The sequence below is a fragment of the Sciurus vulgaris genome, assembly GCF_902686455.1.
Source record: "Sciurus vulgaris genome assembly, chromosome: 7".
Taxonomy (NCBI): Eukaryota; Metazoa; Chordata; class Mammalia; order Rodentia; family Sciuridae; genus Sciurus; species Sciurus vulgaris.
The window spans coordinates 18,275,427-18,302,479 of NC_136467.1; the positions used below are offsets into that span (position 1 = coordinate 18,275,427).

A 27,053-nucleotide genomic window follows, 5' to 3' on the forward strand; every position below is an offset into this window, starting at 1 on the left:
GAGAAAGACTTATGCATCAACCGAAATGTGTAGGCTCATTGACACTATCTTTCAAAAACAAAGGCACAGTAAAGACATTTAAGAAAAAGAAAACCAGGGTCATTGCTCAGCAGAACCATGGTGTAGCCCTCTTAGTTCGGAACAGTATTCAGATGCTAGATGCTCCTCTCCTAGTTACTGACGAGTCTCTGCTTCCAGGTCCTTTCAGTAAGCTAGAAGATACCTGTGTGTATGTATACACACATACACACACATGCACATACACAAAGACACAGACATATATGTATATTACATATATGCACACACATACACAGACAAATATGTATCCTTACATCTATTCATGTACATGCTTTTATCACATGAATTACACACACAAACAAGTATAATTGTAGAAATTGTAAATGTACACTGATTGCTCCAATTCCAACCCACCCCTGCAGGGACCTTTCTTGCCTTCCCTCATTCTATATTTGTATGTCCCTTCTATCATAGTGACAAACTCAGCTCCCAATGTTGATGCATTTACTCACTTCTTGGATTCTATAATGCATCCCAATATTCCAAAATTTCTTCACCTATCCCACTATAATAGAAACCAAAATCGACTCAAAAGAATTCCAGCTTTAAGAGGAGAGGAGAGAAGGCAGGAAGAAGACAAGGACCATACAACCACGCTGTGCTGTATGAGAAGAACCAAAGAGACTGACAATGATGAGGATCAAAAGTTGCACAAGAAGGAGTCAAACCAGAAGACAAAGCTTGGAAGGGCAGAAGGAGGGAGAAGGTTCCACTGCCCCACTTGGACACCACTGCCAGAGCAGCCACTGGCCTCCATCCTGACCGGCCAGGAAAAGCAGAGCAGATACCCCTTTTGAGAAGACAGCAGAGGGTGCCCCTGACACTGCCCCCAGCAGGCAGGACCAGAGAATGCCACCCTCTCAGAGGACAAGTCCAGCTCTGCTGGGGCAGAGTGCACTACAGCTTCCACTGACAACTCGCTGTCCTTGTCCTCCAAGGCCCAAGACCCCGCCAAGGAGGAGCCTAAATGAGACGTCCATGGTGCCTGCTGCTGTCACCCTGCTGTGCCAAGGCAACAGCCCAGCCCCCATCAGACACTGCCCAGAGCAGCCAAGCCAAGGGAAGACCAAGCTATGGAAAGGGCCCCAAGATGAGGGTAGAGAAGACAAACACAAGCTGACTAGGAACACATCTGACCTTCGAGAAATGGCCCCGCCTCTCTCTCCCTGTCCTGCTCCCGTTTGTCTGTCTGTCCTCTCCCACCCACTACCCTTCTTTCTCTTTGTGTGGCAAGTAAACAACCAAACAAACAAAAAAGCAGGAAGGATCCCAAATCTCAAATGTCTCAAACACCGTAGCTTAAACATTCTTTATTTCTTGGTGTTACGGCATTTATGGCGTTGTTAGGTTATTTTGGTAATGATGATCTCATCATTCAGGGGAATTCCTGCGCTGCATCCAGGTGTTTTGATCAGGTGCGTAGGCCTGTGGGCGTCCACTTTCCTCTCTCTGTTCCAAGTGTGTGTGCGATGCCCCCTTCATCTGAGGAGACCAAATTATTGAGTGCATTCAAAGCCACTTTTGTTTTCCTCATTTTCAATGTGATGGAATGAACAAAAGGGGGGGGGATGTAAAAACCCAGTTTGTTTTTAAAATAAATAATAAAGCAAACGTGCATATTAAAGTAAAAAAAAAAAATAATTTCTGTTTTGTTTTCAATTCTGATGTCATCAATTTTCCCAAGCCAGAGAGTATATAGTCAAATATTGTTTGCGTAAGATACTTGGATTAGTGTATTAAAATTTTCTTTCCATGTGGTTATGGAATTCATTGGAAATAAAATTAGGTTAATTTGTTTAGTTTGCTTTCAATTTTAGTTTTTCAATTCATTCTAACCTAGTCGAATTTATTATTTTGCATATGTATACCATTACCGTGTATGCTTCTAAAAATAAAAACCTATGAACCCGGCCAAAAAATCAAAACAAAAAAAAACAAAAAGAAGATACAAGAGACATATCACTCCTCCCCAAATTTCTTCCTTTGAAATTGCTACTGCCACTTATAGGTAGCAAATTTTGTGGAAATAAAATATTGTTAATTTATTCCTTCTGTTTTTGTAATGAATTGCAGGAATATAAATTGTTTTTTTCATTTTCTGTTCTTATATGAGAGGCAGTATACTATTTTCGGTAGTATATACAGTTTTTAATTTTGCATTCTTGGGAAGCATTTTTATCTAAAAATCTCAAGCATTAAAAAAGAAGTAGTGATAAAAATTAGAAAATATATAGGACTAAGTTCTAATGATGGTTCTGAATATCAAAACAAAGGGACACTCAAGCATGTGTCTCGAGAAGTTACAGGAGCATCAAAATAGAAACAGAACAAAAATAAGCAGGAAATGAGAAGAGGTGACTGGCATAAAAACCAAATATGCAACAGAGAGGGTTAAGACAGATCAAAGTTATTCTTGAACAGAAGAATAAAAATTTATAAAAATGTTTAGAGGGAAAAAAATGGGAGAGAGAGAAGAAAGAGAAAAAATTATTAAATTATAATCAGAAGAAAAGGATGAAATAAATGCAAATGCTTCTGCAAAAGGTTAAAAATATAGCAAAAGATTTTTTAATAACTTGTTAATATAGACAAATTATTTTTAAAAACTGTATCAAAAACTGACTTGAGCTTCTTCTTCTCTGGGAAAACACCAAATGGCGGATGACGCCAGTGCAGCCGGAGGGCCCCGGAATGGGTGGCCCCGGCGGCTTCCGCGGAGGCTTCGGCAGCAGTCTGCGAGGCCGCGGCCGAGGCCGGGGTGGGGTCGGGGCCGGGGCCGCAGCGCTCGCTGAGGCAAGGCTGAAGACAAGGAGTGGATCCCGGTCACCAAGCTGGGCCGCCTGGTCAAGGACATGAAGATCAAGTCCTTGGAGGAGATCTACCTCTTTTCCTTGCCTATCAAGGAGTCTGAGATCATCGACTTTTTCCTGGGGGCGTCACTGAAGGATGAGGTTTTGAAGATCATGCCTGTACAGAAGCAGACTCGTGCTGGCCAGCGGACCAGGTTTAAGGCATTTGTAGCTATCGGGGACTACAATGGTCATGTTGGACTGGGAGTGAAGTGCTCCAAGGAGGTAGCCACTGCTATCCGAGGGGCCATCATCCTGGCCAAGCTCTCCATTGTTCCTGTGCGGCGAGGCTACCGGGGGAACAAGATTGGCAAGCCTCACACTGTTCCTAGGAAGGTGACTGGACGTTGTGGTTCTGTGCTGGTGCGGCTCATCCCTGCCCCCAGAGGTACTGGCATTGTCTCAGCCCCTGTGCCCAAGAAGCTGCTGCTGATGGCTGGTATTGAGGACTGCTATACTTCTGCCAGGGGCTGCACTGCCACCTTGGGTAATTTCGCTAAGGCCACCTTTGATGCCATCTCCAAGACATACAGCTATTTGACTCCCGATCTCTGGAAAGAAACTGTGTTCACCAAGTCTCCCTATCAGGAATTCACTGACCATCTTGTGAAAACCCACACCAGAGTCTCTGTACAGAGGACCCAGGCTCCAGCTGTGGCTACAACATAAGAGTTTTTATATAAAAAAAGAAAAAGAAAGTGAATGAAACCTGAAAAAAAAAAAAACTGACTTGAGGACAAATGGAAAGGCTGAATAGTATTCTGATTGCTGAACATTTATAATCATAAAATAAAAATATTTCTTAAAACGAAACTCAGGGTGGCATTTATCTACCCATCAATTCCACCAAATATTTTTAGTCACAATGTTACCCAAATTGTATCAAAGGACACTAAAAGAGATTATTTGCCAAACTAATTTTTTGATGGGGCAGATAACATGATCTTGGTGTCAACACTTGAGACAAGGACAATAAAAAAAAAAATTATAGTCCACACTTTCTTATGGCTGTATGTATTAGAGACTGTTAACTGTCTCCCAGCTTGAAATCTTCCTTTGTTTCTTTTAGTACTAGAAATTCACATGGAAGTTTCTATAACCAAGGTGCATAACCACCTGGCCAGAGAAAATATTTTTCGGCTTCTCTTGCAGTTATTTTTAACCATGGAATTAACTGAGTGAATGAAACATTAATGGGTATGAGGAGGGAAATTTCCTGATCATCTTTTTTATTTTTTCTTCAGATTTTTTTTTTAATCTTTGCAGACTGCATTTTGATTCACTGTACACAAATCGGGTAAAACTTTTTTCATTTCTATGATTGTATACAATGTAGATTCACACCATTTGTGTAATAATACACGTACATTGGGTAATGATGTCTGTCTCAGTTCCTGGTCATCTTTTAAAGAAGAATGTTCAGGACTCTCTGTCTCTGTTTAACTGGCTGAGAAATGGTGATGATTTTGGGAGCCACGTAAATAACACACAAAGCTGGCCATATTGCCTCTAAGACTTCTCTAGATTGTTACCAGAGAGGAAAGTGTAGTCTGTCTTATATATTCTATATATGTTGGGTCATTTTGTTATAGCACCTTGGTTCCTAAACTAATTAATATGAAACAGATGCAAAAATCTTGAATATATTCACAAACTCTTGAAACTCAGTGAAACATAAAAGGTGAGTAAGTTGTGTTTAACTCAGGGTGTGCAAGATAATTTAACATAAGACACTTTTTTGATATATTTCATCATATTAGCAGATCCAAGAACAAAAATAGCATAACACGGTCCCAATATTTTCATTAAAAAGCACTGGTAAACATTCATATATTTAGCAAAGTAAGGATAGACAAGACTCAAAGACCTGGGTGCAGTGGTGCATGCCTGTAATTTCAGTGACTTGGAAGGCTGAGACAAAAAATAAATAAATAAATAAAAAATCAGACTGAGGATATAGCTCAACAACCCTGGGTTAAATCCCTAATACCAAAATCAAACAAACAAACCAAAAAAATCACCAAGTACCTATAGTACTTTTAAATGGTTTGTTGGAAGTGGAAGAAGCATAGCAAGGTAAGAAAAGAAACAGGAAACTCATTTACTGAAGCAAGATAGTTATATAAAAAGACTATGGTCTATGTAAAAAGACTAGAAAATTTACAGATGAAGCATTATATGATGACTTAACAGAAAGTTTTCTGGGTAATTTGGGTTCCTTAGGGCTATCTAGACACAAATTTCAGTCCTTCTACACATCAGGAAATTTAATCAAAAAAGATACTATTTATAATAGCATCAAAATGTAAATTTCCCAAGGATAAATCCAGTTACTATTATTTTATGGAGAAAATTTTAATACTTGATTGAAAGACTTTATAGACTCCCCCTCATCCCAAAAAAGATATCTCATGTTCGGAGATAGAATGACTCAAATTATCATGAGACTAATTCTTAATGAATTGATCTTTCAATTCAATTCCAATCAAACTTCCAATCTGAAACCTGAACATGTTCTGTGTGCATAAAATGAACTGGTCCTAAAATGTATATGGAGGAACAAAGGGTCATGATACTAATATATTTCTTAAAGGGACAAAACAGTGTGGGGGACTCAATTTACTAGAAACAAGGGATTCTTATGGAACATAAGGATCAGGAGTGTGTGGTATGGGAATATACAATTGGGAGAAATGACTTATTTCAGAACTGTGCTACCCATTAGTGGGAAAGCATGAATCTTCAATAAATAGGTCTGGGACCAACTTTTAAGTTAGTCATTTGGAAAATGGAATTAGATCCTTACCTCACACCATAAACAATGATCGAGACTTCAAGTAGAACATAAAATTATCAAAGTTCTAGAAGATGGCCTAAGAAATGATATTTCTGACCTGGGTTGGGGGAAGACTTTTAATCTAATACACAGAATACTTCTGAAATTGCTTCGGGAGGCATTGAAATGACAACTGCTTACCATTCTGTGCTACCACGTAATGAGAGAAAAGAGACATTCCACATGGGGCAAAAAAGGATGCTCAAAATCTAATTTTGGAAAGTTATGGTGTTTGGGGACAGTGTGGGAGAAGAACACCCAACACAGGCCTCTTCTACACAGGTCTTCTGGCACTCCAGTGGACCTGGCACTCTTGCTGACATGGACTGCTTGCAGAAGGTAAAGTTAGGAAAAATGCAATCCACACTCATCAGTAGGAAATGTGGGTCACCGAATTATCCTGCATAAGTAATAAAAGAAATATTGGAGGTTAATATTGAGTCATACAGGGCATACCTTCCTATCGATATGAACAGATGTCATGCATTAGCACCCGAATGCTACACTTAACACTTTCATCTGTAAAACAGAAAGAAGTGATTCCTGTAGCATGTTAAAATGATACATAGAGACATCTGCTGTGAACTACTCCCAAAATGATTTGGTTATCAGACAATGAATCATGGAGACACCATTACAAGCTGAGACTAGAATGTCCTTCAGGCCAGGACACATTAGCTGGTGACCTCACAGTCACTGCCATAAATATTCTAACCCCTGTGCTCCCTCACAGGAGCTACCTGCTCAAAGAGGGACTATAAAAATCCAGATCACTGTTTGGACTTTGGTCTCTTCCTTCTGTCCTTTCTCTCCATTCCCACTGTCCTTTCTCCTCTTTTTGACCTTCCTCCTCCTCTTTCTGCCTTTCCTTCCTCCTTTTTCCCCTTCCCCTTTTTTCCTTCTTATTTTGTGAAACAAAAACTACTGGCAAGTGAAAGCAGAAAAATTCTTTTCTTAATGGGAAGGTAGGAAAAACTTTGAATATGGAGCATATTTTAAACGAGTCTTAATAAATAAAAAATGTGAGTCCAATGTGTTTCCAATATCAGATGCTTATTTTATTCTCAGGCGCCTAGGACAATTTTTCTCTGCACGCTGGAAAGAAGAGAAAGTCTTATTTTCCCTATCTAAATAATTTCAGGCATTCCTCAGATCAATAAACTATGGCTGACATAAAGCAATGATTATTTCATAAGGACAAGTCCTTGTGAAATAATCATAAAGTCTAGACTTATAGCTGTGACTTCTTTTATAATGACAGCAGACAAGAAACATGAATTGCTTTTTTTCCTACAAAAACAACTATGCAATACTACAGAGGAGAACACTGAAAACTCAATTTTAATAACTGTCCTGAGACCACATTGACCTCCACTTTCAAGTTTCTAATTTATGTACTCAATCCAAGTTGAAGAATGTGGATCTGGATCCAAGTTATTTATCAGCCCCTCTTCTCTTTCAGTTTCAGTGTCTCCTGCTAATTTGGCCCAGCACCATCCACACAACTAAGGGTACCTGTCCAGCCAGGTTAGTGATTTTGGAAGATGTGGGGTGAGGTTATTAGCTGGCTTTAGGGCAAAAGTAGCTTCTCAATGCTAGAAGTCACCAAGGTTAATTGGGGTGTCATATCTGCTTATAGTCACTCTTTGTGCATGTAAATCTATACAGTACTTAAAAAAGAAACTATGCTAAAGATTCTTTTTAAACATCATTTCCATTTTAGTGCCCCTTTTCTCCTATCTCTTCCTGGTGGTGACCCTCTTCTCCTATGTCTTGCTGGCTTCTAGGCTGGCCCTTTAGAAATGAAGACAAAAGAAGACATATAAATAGCTAACAAGCATATGAAAAAATGCTCAGCATCTCTAGGCACTGGGGAATGGCAAATCAAAACCACAAAGAGATATCATCTCACCCCAGTTAGAATGGCTATTATCAAAAAGACAAAAAATAACGGATGCTGGCAAAGATGCAGAGAATGGAGAACCTCACACACTGTTGTGGGGAATGTAGATGAGCACAGTCATTATGGAAAACAGTATGGAGGTTCCCCAAAACCTAGACACAGAACTCCCATTTGATCCAGCAGTCCTACTACTGAGTATATATCCAGAGGAACTGAATCAGTATGTGGAAGACACATCGGTATTCACATGTTCTTTGCAGCACTATTCACAAAAGCTAAGATAGTTGCTTACGTGTCCATTGATGGATAAATGGATAAAGAAAATGTGGTACATATACATAATAGGATACTATGCAGCCATAAGAGGAATGGAATTCTGTTATTTTGTGGAAACATGGATGAGCCTGGAGAACCTTAGGTTAAGTGAAATAATCAGGCACAGAAGGAGAGATATGGCATGATCTCACCTACAGTTGGAAGCTAAAAAAAGTTGATCTCAGAGAAGTAGAGAGTAGAGCACTGGTTACCAGAGGCTGAGAAGGGTAAGGCACAGGGGAATGGAGAGAGGATGGTTGGTGGGTACTGGGCTCAGTTTGACAGGAGGGACATCTCATAATGTTCTGCAGCACAGCAGGGTATTGTGGTTGACAACTAATTGTCCATTTCAGAACAGTTTGTGGAGAGGATTTCTGAATGGCCCCAATGCACAGAAATAATAATGAGGTGACGGAAATGCCAGTCACCCTGATCTGATCATGACACGTTGTAGAGAAGTATTGAAATATCACACTGCACCTCATAAATATGTATGATTATCACATTTCAATTAAAAATGAAAATATATATTAAGGAAAGAAAAGAAAAAGGTGAGGCAGAGTTGAACATTCCTGACTGATTTCTAATGTGTCCCCCACAGCTCACAATCCTGGCCTAGGCACCTGGTTGCTCTCTACAGAGATTGCCTTGAGCTCCTGTGGGCTCCCCTGAGACAGGATGGTGCAGGCATTGGACAAGGGCTGTGGGGGATGGGTCTATGTCATCTACTTTGCCTGCAAAGTGACAACACTCTGTTGAAAGCTTTCACAGTCCTCATCTGATTTCTACCTCTGCATGGGCTTTGGGTGCTTCCCACTTTCTATTGCTTCTCTTGTTTCTTCAGGGGTTCCTCTCACCTGAGGTGGAAAAGGAAGCTCAAGAAGAGTAGTGAGGCTGGCAAATCTTGAGATATTAAGTTTGAGGGTAATCAGACTTGTGATTCTGGTGACCTCCACCCTCTGGTGACACATGTCAGGTCATGACACGGTGAAAGAGATTTTGCAGAGGAAATTAATGTTATGGGACTAAAATAGGGAGGTTATGGGGAGGATCCAACATAATCACATGAGGCCTTACAAGCAGAACTTTCCCCACTCATAGGCAGAAGAGGGACGCATCAGAAAAGAAAGTGAAATGGCTTAAACACATGAGAAGGACTCAGCTTTGAAGGGGGCTTCACTAAACAGAGATCACCAGGGCAACAGAATCAATAGGATGCATGTCCACACAGAAAGAGACATGGTGTAAGGAATTAGGCCACATACTGGTAGAGGCTGACAGGTCCCAAGATCTACAGAGTGACTCTCCAAGCTGGAGACCCATGAGAGTCGAGAGCTTAGTTTTAGCCCAAGGTCCAGGAAGAGTCAATATTTCAGTCTGTGTCCAAAGGCAAGAAAAAAACCCACGTGCTAGTTCAAAAGCAGTCAGGCTGGAGGAATCTCTCTTCCATGGGGGGCTATCTGGCCTTTCATTCTATTAAGGTCTTCAACTGACTGGATGAGGCTGACCCACAATAGGGAGGGCAATCCACTTCACCAGTCCACCCATTTAAATGTTAATCTCATGCAAAATTATGCTCACAGATAAAACCAGGCTAACATTTGGCCAAATATCTAGTCACCCTGTGGCCCAGTCATATTGACACTTAAAATGAGCCATCACAGGAACCATGAGGTAGGGAATAGGAACAGCCTCTAGAAGCTGAGAATGCCATCCATCTGACAGCCAGGAAGGAAAGGGGAGGCTACAGCCATGCAGAACTGTGCTGATAATCTGAATGAGTCTGGATGAGGGTCTTCCCCAGTCACATACAAGATCTGCCAGGTAAGAGCCCAGATGGCCAACACTTTGATTTTGGCCTGTGAGACTACAAGGCAACACCACTTACTAGCTTCTTTCAATATACATAGATGCCATCAAAAGTAAGTGACTGCACACTTTAGTTCTGCAGGACAACAGATATGAAACCAAGATTATTCCAGACAAATTGAGAGATATAGTTACCTGAGCAAAAAAGGCTCTTTTCTCTGTTTTATCCTGTTGATTGCAGTCTCCTCTCTGGTGTTCTACAGAGGGTCCTACATGCTTGGACTGGTGTGTGGCAAGGAATGGGGGGTATATGCATCATTAACCAACTGCTATGTTGTGTTCAGGGGGCACAGAGCTCAGACTATCAAGGGTACACTTGCATGTGGCCAAATTGCAGCCATGCAATCAGAAACTGAGCAAGTCAGAACTAGAACCCCATTCTTCTGAGTTCCTGTGTTCCCTGTTTGCATACTGTGAAGTTGCGGGTAGCCCAGAGCATAGAGTCCCTGAGGCCAATACCTCCCGTTGCTGGCTGAGCTACAGCTAGGTTCTCAAAGCTTCCCCACTGGACACTTGACCTCTCTCCCATTCCTAGGCAATCTGATGATTAAGTTCATACTCTTTCCAAAAATCAGGCTTCATCTAGAACAAAATGTAGCCCAAATAGACATGACCGGGACCCAGAAGTGGAAAAAAAAAAGAGGGGGGGGAATTTAACCTCTGCTGAAATTTGTTAATGAGAAATAAATTTAATAACTATCCAGCTGCTGCATGTCAGTTGAAAGAAAGGCAACACTTGCTTTCTGGATGGCAGGTGGGAGACAGGAGTTTGGAGCTCAGTCCTTAGACCCCTTTGTCTTTGGAGTAACATCTCCATGCAGCCTTGGTTGGTTCCCACTTCTAAGTCTGAGAACACTGATGTCTGTTTACTCTTCAGAAAGAGTCGTACATGTAGATTTTATTGCCATAAGTGATCAGGTATAATTTTATAAGGTAAGGTCAGAAAATATTGCAGCCTCCCTCCCACCACCCCCTGTCAGAGCTAGTTTATTAAGTTAAAAAAGGAAGAAATGTGCCTTCAAACAAACAGACTAAATTAGACCTTTCAAAACACTTGTCATTAAAAGATGGTTTGTTGAAACTTCAGACAGGTTAAACGTATGCCACTATTTGAGTGAAAAAATTAGCTTTCCAGGGTTGCAATTACAACTCTACTTAGTTGCCATGGTGATCACACAGCATATGGATTTTGTCAGATAAAGACATCAGGGGTGGCGAGAAGGGACAGTGTATTTTTTGAATCACCACATGCCAAGTGTCAATTCTTCGGCAGTTCTCTTGCAAGAAAAAAATTTTTTCAAAAGAAAAAATTTATTTGGATGGGGAAGGGGGTTGGGAAAGAGGAGCTTCAGAAGAATAAAAAAAGGATGATTATCAGAAATATTTAAAGAAAATCTGAATTTAAAATAACTTGAATATTAATGCCAAATTGTGTAATAAGAGCTCCTTCGGGTTTTAATGTTAGCAGCACCTCGCGAGAGAGGCCCTGGGGAGGCTGAGCTATCTCCCCACCTTACTCTACAAACATATTCTAATAATGGTGGCCAATCCATCTGAGTTCGTCCTTTCCTGTGATTTCTCTTATTTTCACATGTCATGTCACTTTAATGTTTCTTTCCCTATTTTAACTGTATGTCTAGGGTTATTTTTGTTAACAATCTTGTCAATCTCCTAGGCCAAGATAAAAACTACAAAGTAGAATAAGAATGTCCCTGTGCCGGAGACACAAGACCTAACCATGGGGAAATGATCCCCAGTGAACTTCATCTTGCAATAAGAAGGGGGAAAAGAAGCCCACTAAGTGTCCTGTAAATTCTAATAAAACTGAGAACTCTCAACTCACAGTTATCTTCATTTGTCATCTAGAATGTATACACTCCTAATGATTACATCTGCTCTGTCAGCATGACAGTGACATTGAAAGATGGCGCCACATCTCTGTCCTCAGCGGTGCAACAGGGAGTCTCCGAGTTGTCTAGCTTGGGTCCACAGTTCTCAGTCACCGACTGCCTGCCCTGAGTTGGGGAGCAACCCATCACCTCAGTCATAATGACCAGTTCTGACCTGAGGGACTTTACACTTCAGGAGGGGAAGAGCAACAAGGTAGATATAAGATCAAAAATATGTCACATATTTGCAGAGTATTTTAAGGAGTTGGAAGGAAAATAAATAGGGTCTTGAAGTGGAGTCCTTTGGAGGGAGGAGGGAAGTGGGGTGGGGATTCAGGGACCTGCTCCATGGAGCCTATCAGAAGATGACCCTGGAGCTGAGCTGTGAGCTGGGATCTGAGAGACAAGATATACACAGCCAGGTCGATCTTGCTGGGGAAAGGTCAGAGACAGAAGAGTACAGACACAGAAAGCAATCCGGAGTTTGGCTGAGGCAGAAGGGGGGGTCCCCTGAAGAGGGTACAAGGAGAGGGTGTGGCAGGGTGATCATGAAGGCCCTGGCATCCAGGATTCAGAGTTTTGCTTTTATTCTTATTTTATTTTTAGAAGTTATAGAATTATACCAAATTGCTCAATAATTTGTGAAAGTCTTAAGTATTCGACACCCTGGAAGATTACTGGTGAAAGGAACACATGGGTTTGGATGTTCTGAGGACCTTATTCAGAAGCCCCAGCTATGTGGGGCTGATTTCACTGATGAAGAGAAGAAATTCCCTCTTCTTGGCCCTCTGCTCCCCCGAAGGTGACAGGGTTCAGCAGTGGTTTCCAACTCTTGATCAGAATGACTCAGAGAACCTGTTAAAAATGCAGGTCCTATGTTCTAGGGCACAGTAGGTACCTATGATTGACAGCAATTAATTTTATATTTCAAAATAGCTAGGGCAGATATTTTGAATGTTCCCCACACAAAGAAATGATAAACGTTTGAGATGATGGATGTGCCAATTACCCTGATTTGATCATTATGTATTGCGTAATATGCACTGAAATGTCACACGGTACCCCATAAATAGGTACAATTATTATGTGTCAATTGAAAAAAAATAGATATTTTAAAATGCAGATTCCTCATTTCCATTCAAGGCTTGCTGAATGAAAATCACAGTGATGGGGGCCAGAGAACCTTCTCTCCGTTACATCCTGGAGGATCAGATGGTCAGTCATGTTTGGAACCCTAAGCAGGGTACAGGGTCAGGCTGGGTCTACTGTTGCCAGTGGGGGTGGTGGGGACAGAAGTGCTTCCTCCCTTTACAGTAGGGGGCCAAGGACTAATGCATTACTGTTGGGTGAGGAGCCTGAGGCTCCAAATCTAACTCTCTTCCTAGCCCTCCTTCTGGTATAGACTTGCACCCCTCCAGCCAGGGCTTTATGAGTCTTGGTTCTCTCTATAGTCCCAAAGCACCAGACTTCACTAAGTGCCTTCATTCCCAACATGAAGATGGTTTCTAGGAATTACCTATGTGTGTCTGTGTCTGTAAATAGCGTGTCTCTTTAAATAGAAAGTCGTGAGGGAATATTAGCCAAGGCTAATTATACAGATCAGTTATAGCTAATAATTAAAATGTGCCTTAGGCTTTGTGGGAGGTTCACTCTTAGGGACTAAGGGTGGGTTCTCCTTCCCTTGTTGTTTTACATATTTACAAATTAATTTAAATGTGATAATCTGCAACATCGATAATTATAAACGCTTACTAAATAGATACGTGTCAATCTTGAGATGAGCTCCTTAAAAGATACACCCAGCCATCCAAGAAACCTCCCTGCCATATACCCTGTCAGCCATGGAGGGGCCATTTACAGAAGCAGGAAAAGACAAAAACAAAACAAAAACTCCTCCCCAGTTCATGCAGCCTTTCACCCCTTTCTTGAAACCAGTGGGGGGATCAGAAAATATCCACCATATGGAGGCCTGTTTGAAGCCAGACCCAGATCAACATCCAATTTAACACAGGTCAGCGAACAAGTGTTAAAAAGCAAGGTCTCTCGCCTGCTTCCAATCTATACTGGATTAAAAACAATGATTTAGAGGTGAAAGGCTCTCTGCCCGGGCCACAAGCTCAGGGCCACTCAGCACTTTGGCTATTCTTCAGGGCTGAAATCCTTGCCACCATATTTTCCCGAGGTCATCTTCATCAGACAGGACGTTGCCCGGTCTCATCCTGCCAGAGAATTTATTACATCGATTTGGGGAAGAAGGTTAATTGAAATGAACTTTTGGTTTTAAAGGTAGGTTCAGTGCAAGCCTCAACAATTAAAATGGAATTCTTCTCCTTTAAATGACATGGGCTCATTTGACTGCCTGGACAGCGCTGTTTAGAGCAGAGACAGGGGTAATTTTACAACGCGAAATGCTCATTTACTTTTCTCCTGTTGCTATAACAACTCACTTTTGAACCAGACGTGGTGATAGAAACCTTGGCTTCACAATGAATTTCACATTGGTTTTGTTTAGATTTTTCAATCAGTTCCCTTGGAACTGCAAGCTGGAAGTGCAGGAATAGATTCTACTCTTTCCTTTTTTAGAAACCTTGCTTAGGACTGAAAATGTGTGTTTCCATCTTGTCTCAGGGGTTGCAAACACACTCGCATGTGCACGCACACACACGTTACACTCCATACACAGCTGGTTATTTTCCGGACATAAATCAGGTTTCAAACTCAGATTGTGCTTTTCCTTCCCTTAAAGGTAGCACCAGGGCTTGTGATGCTGTGGATGGAGAAATACATTCATTATGTTTCTGAATCTTCTTGTGTCTTCGAGTTACTCGCAGGAACACCCATGCCTGCAGGATTTGGGGATCTGCAAACCTCAAAATCTTGTTAAACCTCACATTGCTCATGCTTTGCTCAGCAACACTCTTTGTTTCTTAATGACTCCAAGGGGAAGGCAAATAGATTTGGCAAACATGGAATAGACACATATTTTCAGAGCAACACAAAAGAGTAATCACACTTGACAAGACTCCAATTCTGCTTCCATGCCCTTCTTAACGTCCCCCACCAATAACAAATGCTAAGAGGGGCTTAAAATTATAACCTTGCTTTTGGAAACACTGGGTTATGAAAGGTTGATTTGGACATAGGTAGAATTAAGAACTGAATTTAAAAGGCAATTCAAATTTTTGGAATGGAACAAATACTTCCTAGTCAAAATCTACACCTTCCCTTTTGGGAAGGTGGACCACGGAATGCTTTTCATGGATTGAGAATTTTTTTTTTTTTTTTAAATCATGGACTTTGGGAGGCTAAGAAATAAGATATGTGAAAAATACTCCAGGAAATATAACCCTTTCTTCTCCATCCCCATCTCCTGTGAGAGAGGAAGTGGCCATTGCCAGTTATGGCCCTTTGGACATTGTTACCTCCTCTTGTCCACAGGTTATCAGGAGGAAGAGTCAAATTGTGAGCAACCTTTGTTCCTTAAATATTAAGATCACATATGTAGACATTGGTATGGTAAATGCATCTCAAATCCACTTGAAAGCCATCATGAGAATCGATGTCATGGTGCCACAAGCACAGATGCATCACTGGTCATCTTCTGACACACTGTTTTGCTCTCGCTCCTCCAGGTCATTCCATAACTCATAAGTACAAACATGTTTGGATGCTATGGCTATGCTCTGTGGCAGGAATGCAGACAACACGCTATTACTAATGCCAATACACACACAAAAAAATAGGACATATTTGGGAACATAATTAGGATGACCTATAACAGAGATATTTATCTTCCATTCTGGTGGAGCCATTAAAATTAACCTCCAAGCCCAGAATCAAAAGAAAAGCCTAGTCATGAGCATCACCCAGGGGGCTCAAGCCACTGTGAGAATCTGAATTTCCACTGGAGCAAAGCAGAACCGGGTGCCACTCAGCCCCTCCACCAGCGGGACTGTCTGCAGTGTCTGCTTGGCTCTTCAGAAGTGTGAATTTGGAGTCTTCCAGACCCATGGTTTCTAGTTAGATTTGCAAATGAAATACAGAAGAAAGAAAATCAATATTTGAGCACCTTTAAATGTTAGGTGCTGGTTTTGTTCAAAGTAAATCACAGCCTAAGCAGTTTTATAATTGTATGTGTGAAAAGAGGTCAGATCAACTCAGGAATGCCTACAAACTTATTATTTGGCTAAGTCTGGAAGCTCATTCTAGTCCATATATTCACTGGTTTTAACTTCCAGATTGGCTTGATAAGCAAACAGTTGAAATATATTTTAAGTTGTGAGTGGAAGGTATTCTATATAACATTGGTAAGAATTTTCTCTCTCAATAACTTCTTTATAATTTATGACATATCTCGTCTGCTTCCTAAAAGAACTGAGAAAGTCATTTTTCCTCTTCCTGACATACTCATTGCTTTCTCATAGCTTAAAATTCACCTGGACATGCTCACACTTAAGGGTGACACAGTTCACAAGAGAATCTGATCACAATTTTATAAGCAACCAAGAGAACACAGAGCAGTCAGTCACTCTTCGATGTCTTCCTTCATGGCTGGAATGAAGGAGACAAGTGCTGATTCCTCCTCCTGCATGTGACTTGGGTGGGACTCCCTGTCCCCTAGACAGCTGCAGAGTGGCCATCGGCAACTGGCTACATTGAGGACAGGGTGCCCAGATCCCAGCACAGGCCCATGGGTCTAACTGCTATGAAACACTGCTTCTTAAATACCTTTGTTCAAAGAGGAACAAGTGAAACAGGGACATTTTTGTAGGGGAAATAGCAAGAAAAAAGACCAGTGACATGGTTAGGTGCAGAGACCCTGAAAAGAAGCCTAAATTAAAGTACAAAGTTCATGTATTGCAAAATACATGCAACTAACTGTAGGGAAAGTTCCAGACAGAAGTGAGTCAACAATAGGGTGAAGAAGTTCATCCACTCACTTAACATTAAAAAAAAATACAAAACAGTATTTTGAGTGTTGTCACATGCCAGTCACTGTGCTAATCATTTGGGAAACAAAGATAAGGACACAGCAGCCTTTGCTGCTAGGTAGCTGAAAGCCGAGTGAATGGGATCACATATTAACAAAGTCAGTATGATATAAGAAAGGCTCAGATAAAGTGTGTTTGCAGAGGAGCTGAGGTAGGAACCTCAAAAAAGTGGCAGGCAAACCAGGACTTGAATGAAAAAGAGGAATATTCCAGAGAAGGAGAAGATTCTGAGATGGAATGATATGAATTATGTATGGTGGTTTGGTAGAGAAAGTTTGCCTATAAAGTCATGCTCAAGATTAGAGGGTATATTGTTTCACTGTAGGATTTTTAGCAGGGTAGTGACATGATCAGGACTGTGTTTTAGGAAGTGTTCCCCTGGCAGTGGGGAGAATGGATGGGGAATGGGGAGGGGCAGAAGTGGGCCAGCTTTTCCAGAGACAATGGTGTCATCCAGGAAGCAGCTGTTGAGGCCTAAATTAAGGCAGGTGCCATCATCCTGAAAGCTTTTGCAAGAGTTCTAGTCTGCATTATAATCACTGAGTACAGTCCAACATGGTTGTATGGCAGAAAGGAAAGGTTGCCAAAGCAACAGATTGAAGCTGCATGCTCGCGGGGTTTGAGATTATACGCAGAGTTTAAGTGCAGACCAGAGAACCATGCATTTCTTCTTTCTGTTCTTCTGTGTTCTCCAAGCCCAATTCCTCATCTGTAAAATGATGGCAATCATGGCACTTCTCTTATAGAACAAGGGTGAGAAAAAAAAAAACAACAACAGAATAATACATTTGAAGGGTTGAAAGCAGCAGAAGGCACATGACACAGGAGCTCTGATTATGTTATCTGTACATTTACCTCATTAGCTTGTGTGTGGTGGGTGTGAGTGTGCCTATGTGTCTGTGCAAATGTGCTTGGCAGGTGTGCATGCGCATGTCGTATGTCTGATTTGGTGGTGTGTGTGTATAACGTGCATGTATGTGTGGCATGTGTGTGTGCTGGGTCCCCAGAATGACCCTTTCTAAGCATTCCTTTTTCCAAAATTCTCTCTAGGATTATTTCTAGTAGCTGAAACATTTAAAGCATGAGATCTTACTGCAAGACCAAATGGAAAAAAATAAAAACAAAAAAGAGTAAGTAGATAAAGGGAAAAATACCAAATATCCAAAGCCAGTGAAGATCATTTTGTCTTTAACTTGCATCCTCTTTGTTCTCAATAGTCTTGATTGCTAAAATTGGATATCCATTCTTGCCATTATTCTTGGGGAAAGTGTTATGGGCTTAAATACTTTCTATATTTAGGGGAAATAATCTCAATCAACTATCTATAAAGAAGAAGAATTTAGCACTCAAAGGGCCTGCAAAAGGAAATATGACTTTCAATACTTTATGGGGAAGTTTTGTGATAACACTAAACTTTTCCTCTCTACTTTTGACAGGTATTTCTAGAAGCAATAGTGAAATTGCCTTGTTGTTCAATTCACTTATCAAAACAACTCTTGCTTCTGTTTGAAATGTGGGGAATGAATGCTAAGTATCTTCTCTGTTAATCCTATCTCCCTGGAGCATCTTCTTCCATTAAAAGGATTTATTTAATTCTGAAGAAGCCAGCAGTTATTTGACACATTGTGCTATGAGAAAGTCCCTCTCCACAGAGTAGTGTCTCTGCAGACATGTGGCAGGCCACTTCCTGTCATTTGCTCATTTTCCTTAAAGACTGCAGTGAATGATGGAGAGAATGGGAATTCTGGTGTTGGAGATCCAGGTTCAAGGGCAGATCTGCTGCTCAGTAGATGTCGATTCTGGACAAATTTTACCTTAATTCACATCTTGAAATATACAAATACTGTCTAGCTCTTAAGCTACTTTCAGAGGTTCAAAAAATGAAAAATTGTAAAACATCTATCACATTACCTGGTACACAAAGGCTCAGTACTAGGAACTATTATGAATCCACTGTCCTGTCAATCACTCACCTAGTAGAAAGTGTGGTCTATTCACTTCGCAGAGGTCACATATTGCATAGATGGTGGTAGGAAGTCTATGATCAATTCTTTATTTTATTGCTAATGAAATTCACCAGATACCATCCAACAATCTGAATTTACAGGAATTCAAACAAGACACTGGAAATATTCCTTCCCAAGGCATCACACAGATAGGACAAACAATAGCAACCTCAGATATACTACTCAAATACTCTAGGGCGTTATGCAGGAATGAGAAATGGAGATACTGTAGTGCTCACTTATCTGCAGTTTCACTTTCCCATGTTTCAGTTTTTCTTAGCCAACCACAGTCCAAAAACTTTAAGTGGAAAATTCCAGGAATAAATAACTCATATGTTTTAAATCATTCTGAGAAGCATGATGAAATTTTACTCCATCCTACTCTGTCCTGCCTGGGACATGAATCGTCCCATCATCCAGTGTATCCACACAGGATATGTGTCTGCCCACTAGTCACTTGGAAGCTAACTTAGTTATCAGATCATCTGTTGCTATATTGCAATATTTGTATTCAAGTAACACTTATTTTACTTAATAATGGCCCTAAAGCATGAGAGTAGTGATGTAAAGGAAGGACCAAGGCATAAATGTGGACAGATTAACTTTGGTACTGGGTACTGGGTAGCAATGCCACAGGAAAAAATCAAAGTCAAGGGGTTATTCCTAGTCATGGTTGCATCCACTGGGGGTCTTAGAGTGCATCCTCTTCAGGTAAGGGGCACAACTACACACAGAGAAATCTATCCAACAGAAGAGCTAATAGAATTGGAAAATGAGAGGCATCTTCAAGGTCCAAACAACAGAAAAAGAAGCAACTCCATCGACTGGAAATAACATGCAAATATGGCCACACTTGGAAGGAAAAATTCCAGTCTCTGGGGTCTGACATTTGGGAAGGCACTAGAAGCTTTTGATCACTGTGCTGATGTTTCTCGATTGAAGGGTACTCGGCTTTAGAAATGATTCTACCAGGTAGGAAGGACGATTGGCGTTTGGTTGGGACTGGCATGCAGAAAGTGTCACACCACACACCCGCCTCTGGTTTTGGTTTATAATAGGATCCAAGAGTTGCTGCAGTTGGCCAATACCTTCCAAGCAGCACCTGGTGTGGCATTGGATATAGTCAGCATGTTCTCTACGAATCACTGCTGAAAAATAAAATAAAGACACAGTGACCAAAGAATAAAATAAATGCAACCAACCATCAGTCTAGGCCAGGTCAGAAAAAAAAAAAAAAAAAAAAAAAGAAAGAAAATTTAACAAAAGACCTTTAGTTCAAGGCAAGGAACCAGACTTCCCCTTAACTGGCCTGGCAGCTGCAGGATGCTGAGGGCCCTGGGTTTTCTGAATGCGTATTCCAAACAAACAAGAAAGGTTTCATCTTCCTGTGGAGTGAACATGCTCAGCAAGCAACAAAAGCAAACTGAGATGAAGACATTCTTCAGGCTACCTCTTGTAGGCCTGTAATCCCCAAATCAAACACTTTCTTATGTAAGCTTCCCCAGAGAGCTGTAAAGAGGCAGAAAGAGGCCTGGATTCCTTCCAAGGTCACTGTAGGACACTGGGTGAAGTCAGCATCACTGAGAATCTGCACCACCCTGTACCAATGTACTTTACCCAGAATGCATCACATAAATGACCCCAACTCGCATTGAGATGTCAAATATAAAGCCCATCAGCAGCTTCCCTTAAGCCAATATACACAATTCCCACTTGCTGTGAGTTTGCCTCACAAAGGAGCAAGCCTCCCCTCTTATCCATGACTGGAGATATTCCCAGGTTGGGCACAGGATAAAATGTCCTCATCACTCAAATCCATCTTTGCCTAAAGCCTCAAATACCATTCAAATACCCAAACTGCCCTGCTCCTCTGACACTCCTAGACCAAGAACCAGGGGCTGAAGGCGGGGTAAGGACAGGTAACTTCCCTCCCCCGCCACCTCAAATACCATTCTCCCTTTGCAGCTTCTGCCCTCTGAGCAGGAAGGTCAGGTCCACCCCCAAAATCCTCTTTGCTGATTTCCAGGCAGTCATTTGAAACATCCTTACCTTCATTAAGTCGAAACCCCTTCCTCAAGGTGGCTTCCCTTGACTGTGTCCTGCCAAAAGTATATGATGAGCTCAGTTTGGCACTCACTGTAAACTGTGCCTTAAAATGAAGGCCACTCAGAATTTTAAAGAACAGCTTTCTTAGTTTGTAAAACTGGCTAATTGTTCAGTACTGAGTAGAAAGAGAACACAAAGTCACAGGAAACATACAATGCATCTTGGCAAAATTGGGACAGCCTTTAGGAGTGTTGATTTGAAGAAGAAAACACATTGGGTGGAAATATTTAAACACAAGCACTTCATTTGTGAAGTGAGTTACACTTCTTAGGCATCCCACGAATTATGATTTCCATTTTATAAATGAAGAGCTTGAAGAGGCCAATTAAACTTTCTTCTGTATCATCACTACATGCCCTGCACCCTGTGGGGAAGGGTACTGCCCTTTCAGCCTGGTGGCGGGCTCAGGAAGATGCAGCCTGGGGACTCCAGTTCCATCTTGCCTGGAAAATGACTGCACAGGTCTTGTGCTTCCTTGTTCATTCGGTCATGAGCCTCCCCTTTCCACAGCCCAGGTTTCCAGAAAAATCTGATTCCTAGTCCACAGGAGCATCCCTAGGGCGAAGAATAAAGACTTTGGATGTCACAATTTGAGCAACTGGAATATAGCCAACTCACAATTTCAAGGAACTTTGTGAGCTGTTTGATGTCAGCTTGGTAGCTTAAAAGGGGCCACCGAGAGAGGATTTACACACCAGAAATCCTCAAATGCTATACATTCCAGCTCCTCACCTATTTCCAAAGCCAGTTTTTCAACAGTTAAAGGTACATCACTGGTCAGAGATAGAGTAATTGAGTTAGGAAAGGCCAAAGTTGGAGATTCTCCATTTGGAGACACTTAGCAGCAGTTCCACCTGAGGGATAAGCAGAGGGTTCCTTGACAAGCCAACAAACAAAAAAGGCAGATCTGACCAGGTTGGCTGACTTTGATTCTTGGTATCATCATGCATTTTAGGCATATCTATTATTTATTTTCACATAAGAAATAGATGAGTATATTCTCATTGAAAAAAAAATACAACAAAATAATATAGAAGTATATGGAGTAAAAATTAAAAGGTCTTTTTCATTCACCCACCTTCCCATTTATGCTGTTGTCCCAAGAAAATTACTTGCCAATTTTACAAACTACAGTCTTTTCCAACACACATACATACTACATGAATAGCAACATATATACCTGTGTACACACCTTCTCACACATGGATTTTTATATGCTTTTCTGCATTTTGTAAAAAAAAGACCCTGTTCAATCTGAGATCACCAAACTGTTCCCTGTTCACTGCAGCTGTCTCACTGGAGCTGAGAAGATCTGATTCCTTCTTGCTGTGCATTTACTCTATTAACATTAATGCTTTAGGACATGCCTAAAAAATTCTGTAATTTTTGTTAAGTGTAAATTGGCACAATTTTGGTTGTATCGTAAAATGACCACCGTAATGCAGTTTGTAAACCTTATATTTCCAAACATAAATTAGCAAGAAATAACTTGAAGAGACTATAATGGTAGAGATTATGGACTTAATATGTAAAAATCAATTATTCTGAAATATTTGGAGCCTACTTTATCTAAATAGCTCATAAAATTGGTTTTATTGATGTTTCAGGAAAACAACTACATGTTTCAAATGCTGATTATATTGTTGAAAAATATAATTAATTACCTGGAATAAAATAGGATCATTATATCACATGATATAATTCATGGAAAGCATTTTTAAAAAACTATAATGTGCTATACAAACAGTATCTATTGATGTCATGAATTAAAAGTGAAATTTGTTCTCTCTTCTTTGCATAAATATATTATTAAATGGGCTGTATATCAAGTATGCATTCTTTATGCTTTGACACATGTTTCACATGATTTTCTCCATGTAAATGTTTATTCCTGACTCACTGAGCAATTGTTATGCATTATGCATAAGCCTTCAACTTTCACTATTCAGATAATTTAGAATTTCTACATATAATTTTAATTCCCTCCATATAAATTACTACCAATGCATTTCAGCTAAGTACTGCTAATTCTCAGGTTATTCAATATGGAAAGGAATCACCTTGGCAAGAATAATCCAAAACAACTGACAATGCCCAGTACAGAGACATCCTGGGGGATGTGCCACATCTGTCCATTATGGATCTGAATAATCAAGCATTGTGTCAGGACTGATTATTTCCCTAGTGGCCACGTGAAGTCCCCAGCAGGCAGACATCTTCCATTTCCTCTTAGACTCCTCTGTGTTTGGCATGGTGCAATCCACTAATCACTATTAAATGAAAAGCTGCAAAGGCAATGAAAGCAGTAACCAAATCATCAATGTACTGAAGTTTGTTTCGACACAGAGGGATGCTTGACATTTCTTTTATTCTAAGGCTACTTTTTGAATATATCAATGACCACTGAGTGTTTATTTCACATCAACATTTGGTTAGTGGCATCCACATTAAATGTCAAAAATAGTCTTGATCTTCAAACAGTGTGGCAGGTGTAGAACCCAATCTCCTCACATTGGAAGACTGAGGCAAGTGTCAATTTGATAGACTGAACTTTATTCTGTTTTTCCCCTGTAAATAAGCTCACACTTTGGTAGCAAGCACTTAGGGGATTCCCAAAATATTTGCAAACATTTCTGTCAGATAGCATCACCGTCACCATATGATTTAAACAAGCATGTATTCATCACACTTAAACCAGATGTCATGTGCATAGATGAGAAATGAATCATTTGCTCCTGACAGCTTGTTTATTTCTGGCAACGCTTTCTAGCAGGGATCGTCTAAATGCACAGCACACTTTCCTCAAATCTAGGCATGAGGATGAAATTCCAACTACTACAAGAAAACGTCTTCCTTCGAGGTGGGGCTTCCACAAACAGGCTCCCCTTCCACTCAGACCAAGGCTGTGTGGAGAGAAGAGGGATGGAGTCTTAGAGACCGAGGATCTCCTTGTGGCTTTAGATGGGAATTCTACTGTTGCTATCTCCTGTCCACATCCCACCTGAAGGGCCATTGCTATTGGTTTAAGAGTAGTTCCTCACTGACTAAAACATGCCAGGAGAGGGTGGAGGCATTTTGTGACCTCATTTAATCCTCATGACAACTTCTCTCTTGTCCACACAGGGGGACACCAAGGTGCAGAGAGAGGCTGAGTAAAGTGCTCAAGGACTCCTGCAGATTGGTGACACACCAGCCAGCAATTGACTCCAAAGCCTGTGTTGCATCATTGGATGTCTCAGGTTCTGGAACATTCATGTTAACTTGTAGAACCTCCTTTTCCTTATGTGTGGAATTAGGGAGTCAGGCAATGAAATAACTAGAAACGTCTCCAGTCTTAGATCTCTACTTGCTAATGCCTACAAAACAGACTACACAATATTTTTTTATTTCAAACATGTATAGCCTATATATTGTAAATCGATAGAAGGTTTTCCAGTTTATTCACAATTCTTGTGTAAGAAAATGGGTTGCAAAGTTTCTTTCTGTGTGAAGTCTTAAGGATAAAAAAACCTTTGTGGAATTTCATTTTGAGGGCAGGTTAGACTAAATGATCATAGAAACATTATATACATGTAAGTGCCAGAGGGAATTATAGTTGGGGTCATTTTACATCTCCAAAGGCAACTGGCTTAAAATAATGACTCTTCTAATTATAAGAATAAAGCAGGAAGAGGGAGTTGGCAAAGCAGTGATTGGCAAGGACTGTCGTTCTGCCATAATAAAGTTTTTTCAACAAATCCCAAGGATTCAGGCCAGCTCCCATGTCAGAAGGTCACAATCAATGGCCAGAAGAACTATAGGATCAAGTTTATAAATCTCTCTCCCTGTTATAGGCTTAGGAAGTGATGGCATTTGAAGAAAAAGTATAAAATATCACAGATTCCCTATGAGCTAAAATCACCTGCTTCTGTCCTTTGAGGTAAGGATGTAAAGACGAGGGAATCTAATCCATGCAGTTAGCCAGCAACCAAAGGACCTTCAGAGAACCCCACCAGAGATAAGGAAAATGCTGACCTTTCAAGGTCTGTTGCAATCTAATTCATTTCCATACCATGATGGGTCACAGGGGTCAGAACACTTTTTTTTATTCCCATTCAACCAAGAACATACTCTCCTCTCCACTTTTAGGGGATATACGCTCATGGGAACAAACTGCTGTTAACCAGAATCATTTTTCTAAGAGCAAAAGTTAATATTATAGCATGTATTTGGCCTAGGGAAGGCTGGGGAGGTAGCAATCACACTAGGGGGGGGGGGATAAGACTATGTTTTCTATTAACTGATATGGCTATAATATTGTTTTGACCACATATTCCGAAATGGAGAGGGAGAAGCTAATTTGGTGTAATATGAATCGGCAAGGGTGTAACTCCCACACGTGACTCACCACGCGCAAAAGTAAACCCCCATTCTATGTGCTTTCTGGGCTCATCCGTGGGAAGGATTTGAATGTCTGACACTCTTAAATGTGACAGCAGCCTTTTAGCATGTAGACAAGTACAGTAATTTGGCAGCAAACTTGAGGCTCATGCTCACCAGACTGGTAGATCGGAAATAAATCACAGATGTCACACACATGTTCTCTTGAAGGCAGAGAATTGATAAGGTGCCAAACCCCATCACACCCACGCCGTTCTTGTTCCAATTGATAGAACCTCTCACCCTTGAAATTCTGACAAGTACTATTAGGGAAAGAGGCTCTAACTCATCTCTCTTCCTGACTCTTTATCCATCTTCCCAGATCGTGTCTCCCTGAGCCCAGGCTCAGCTCATTTAATTATGACATCTGAATCGATACTAGACCAGCCTGCTCCAGCTTGCTCCGCAGTTTGCAATATCCGTGATGGCCTTTCTGAAGAGTTCACCTTCTCATTTTGAAAAGAAGGTGCCCGACTTCCCATTAGGTCTTTTTATTTTTAATCTTTTGAAATGAGTCATTACTTCCAGGCCTTGCAAGATTTAACATATATTTAAAAAACACGTTGCATTTTCTGAACTCACTCTCTGCCTCTGAAATGCTAAGCTGGAGACTATGAAATGGAAATGAAGCCAAGAGCAATTTAAATAAATTACAAGCTGACAACAATCTGCCTGGGTGATGTTTTAAATGAAACATATTAGCTGCAAAAATATCAGAATGCTTTAGAGAATCTTATGAGACTCCATTTTGACACTGTGGTGGATTTTTAGGTAATCTGCATATAAAGGAACATAGCATGAAGGAAGTGAAGGAAAAACTTGCATAAAAATGATGTGGCTCAGTCCATTCTGTGTGCTATAACAAAACCCCATAGACCATGTGGCTTATGAACAACAAAATTACTTTCTCACAGTTCTGGAGGCTGAGAATTCCAAGTTCAAGGTGCTGGCTGATTTCACTGTCCAGTGAGGGCTCACTTATGAATTCAAGGGTAGCAGTCCTCTCTCTGTGTCCTCATGTGGTAGAAGGGACAAGAAGGACTTTGGGCCTTTTCTACAAGGACATTGATGCCATTCACAAGGGCTCCATCCTCATGACCTAATCCCATCCCCAGGCCCCACCTCTAATACCTTGGAGATCAGGATTTCAATGTAGGAATCTACATATATCATGATGAGTTTATCTGTTCGTGTTGATGTAGCAAATCATGTTCCAAATTTAGCACACTGTGCGAAGGTCTGAATGTTTGTACAATCTGTGTTAAAAGAACAGGTGAGTGTATGTTCTTAGAGCACAAATACTAGTGGTAAATCAGAGCACTCCAAGTATTAGCCTGAATCATCAAATCTGCAAACAATGCAGACGACCTAGAGTCTCAGTTTCTTGTCCACCAAATATTCGTGGACAGAGCCAAGAATGCTGAAACTCTAAGTTTGAAAATCCTGTGACTATAAAGACATCTCAATGGTGCGTGCTTAGACCTTTAAAATGTTCTCAAGGAACTTTTGGTTATTTCTGTAAGGAATAGGCTTCTATGTGGCTCAGCTTAGAGGACTATGTCTGAATATACAGTAAAAGTCCTACACATGTCTTCAGGGCACAGGCCTCTGATATGGTTTGGAGCTTAAATGTTTCCCGAAAGTCATGTGCTAAAGGTATGGTTGCCAGCCTGTGGTGCTAGTGAGAGGAAATGGAATATTTAGGAAGTGGGGACTAGCAGAAGAAACTTAGGTCATTAAGGGCATTCCCTGGAAGGAGATTCTGGGACCCCAGGTTCTTCCTCTCTCTCTG

The 27,053-nt window shown here is 40.8% G+C and overlaps 1 protein-coding gene and 1 pseudogene across 2 annotated transcripts in view; one reads left to right on the forward strand and one right to left on the reverse strand.

The window, feature by feature from the left end:
- Positions 1 to 726: 726 nt before the first annotated feature.
- SAMD5 (sterile alpha motif domain containing 5) overlaps positions 727 to 27,053 on the reverse strand; it is a 425,299-nt gene continuing 398,972 nt past the window's right edge. The window contains exon 2 of the mRNA XM_079146900.1: positions 727 to 1,560. Coding sequence (XP_079003026.1) covers positions 1,450 to 1,560 — 111 coding nt within the window. The 3' untranslated portion in view covers positions 727 to 1,449. The remainder of the gene's footprint in view (positions 1,561 to 27,053) is intronic.
- Positions 2,733 to 3,625, forward strand: LOC306665848 (small ribosomal subunit protein uS5-like; annotated as a pseudogene). Its single transcript has one exon. The product of its transcript is annotated as a small ribosomal subunit protein uS5-like (transcript).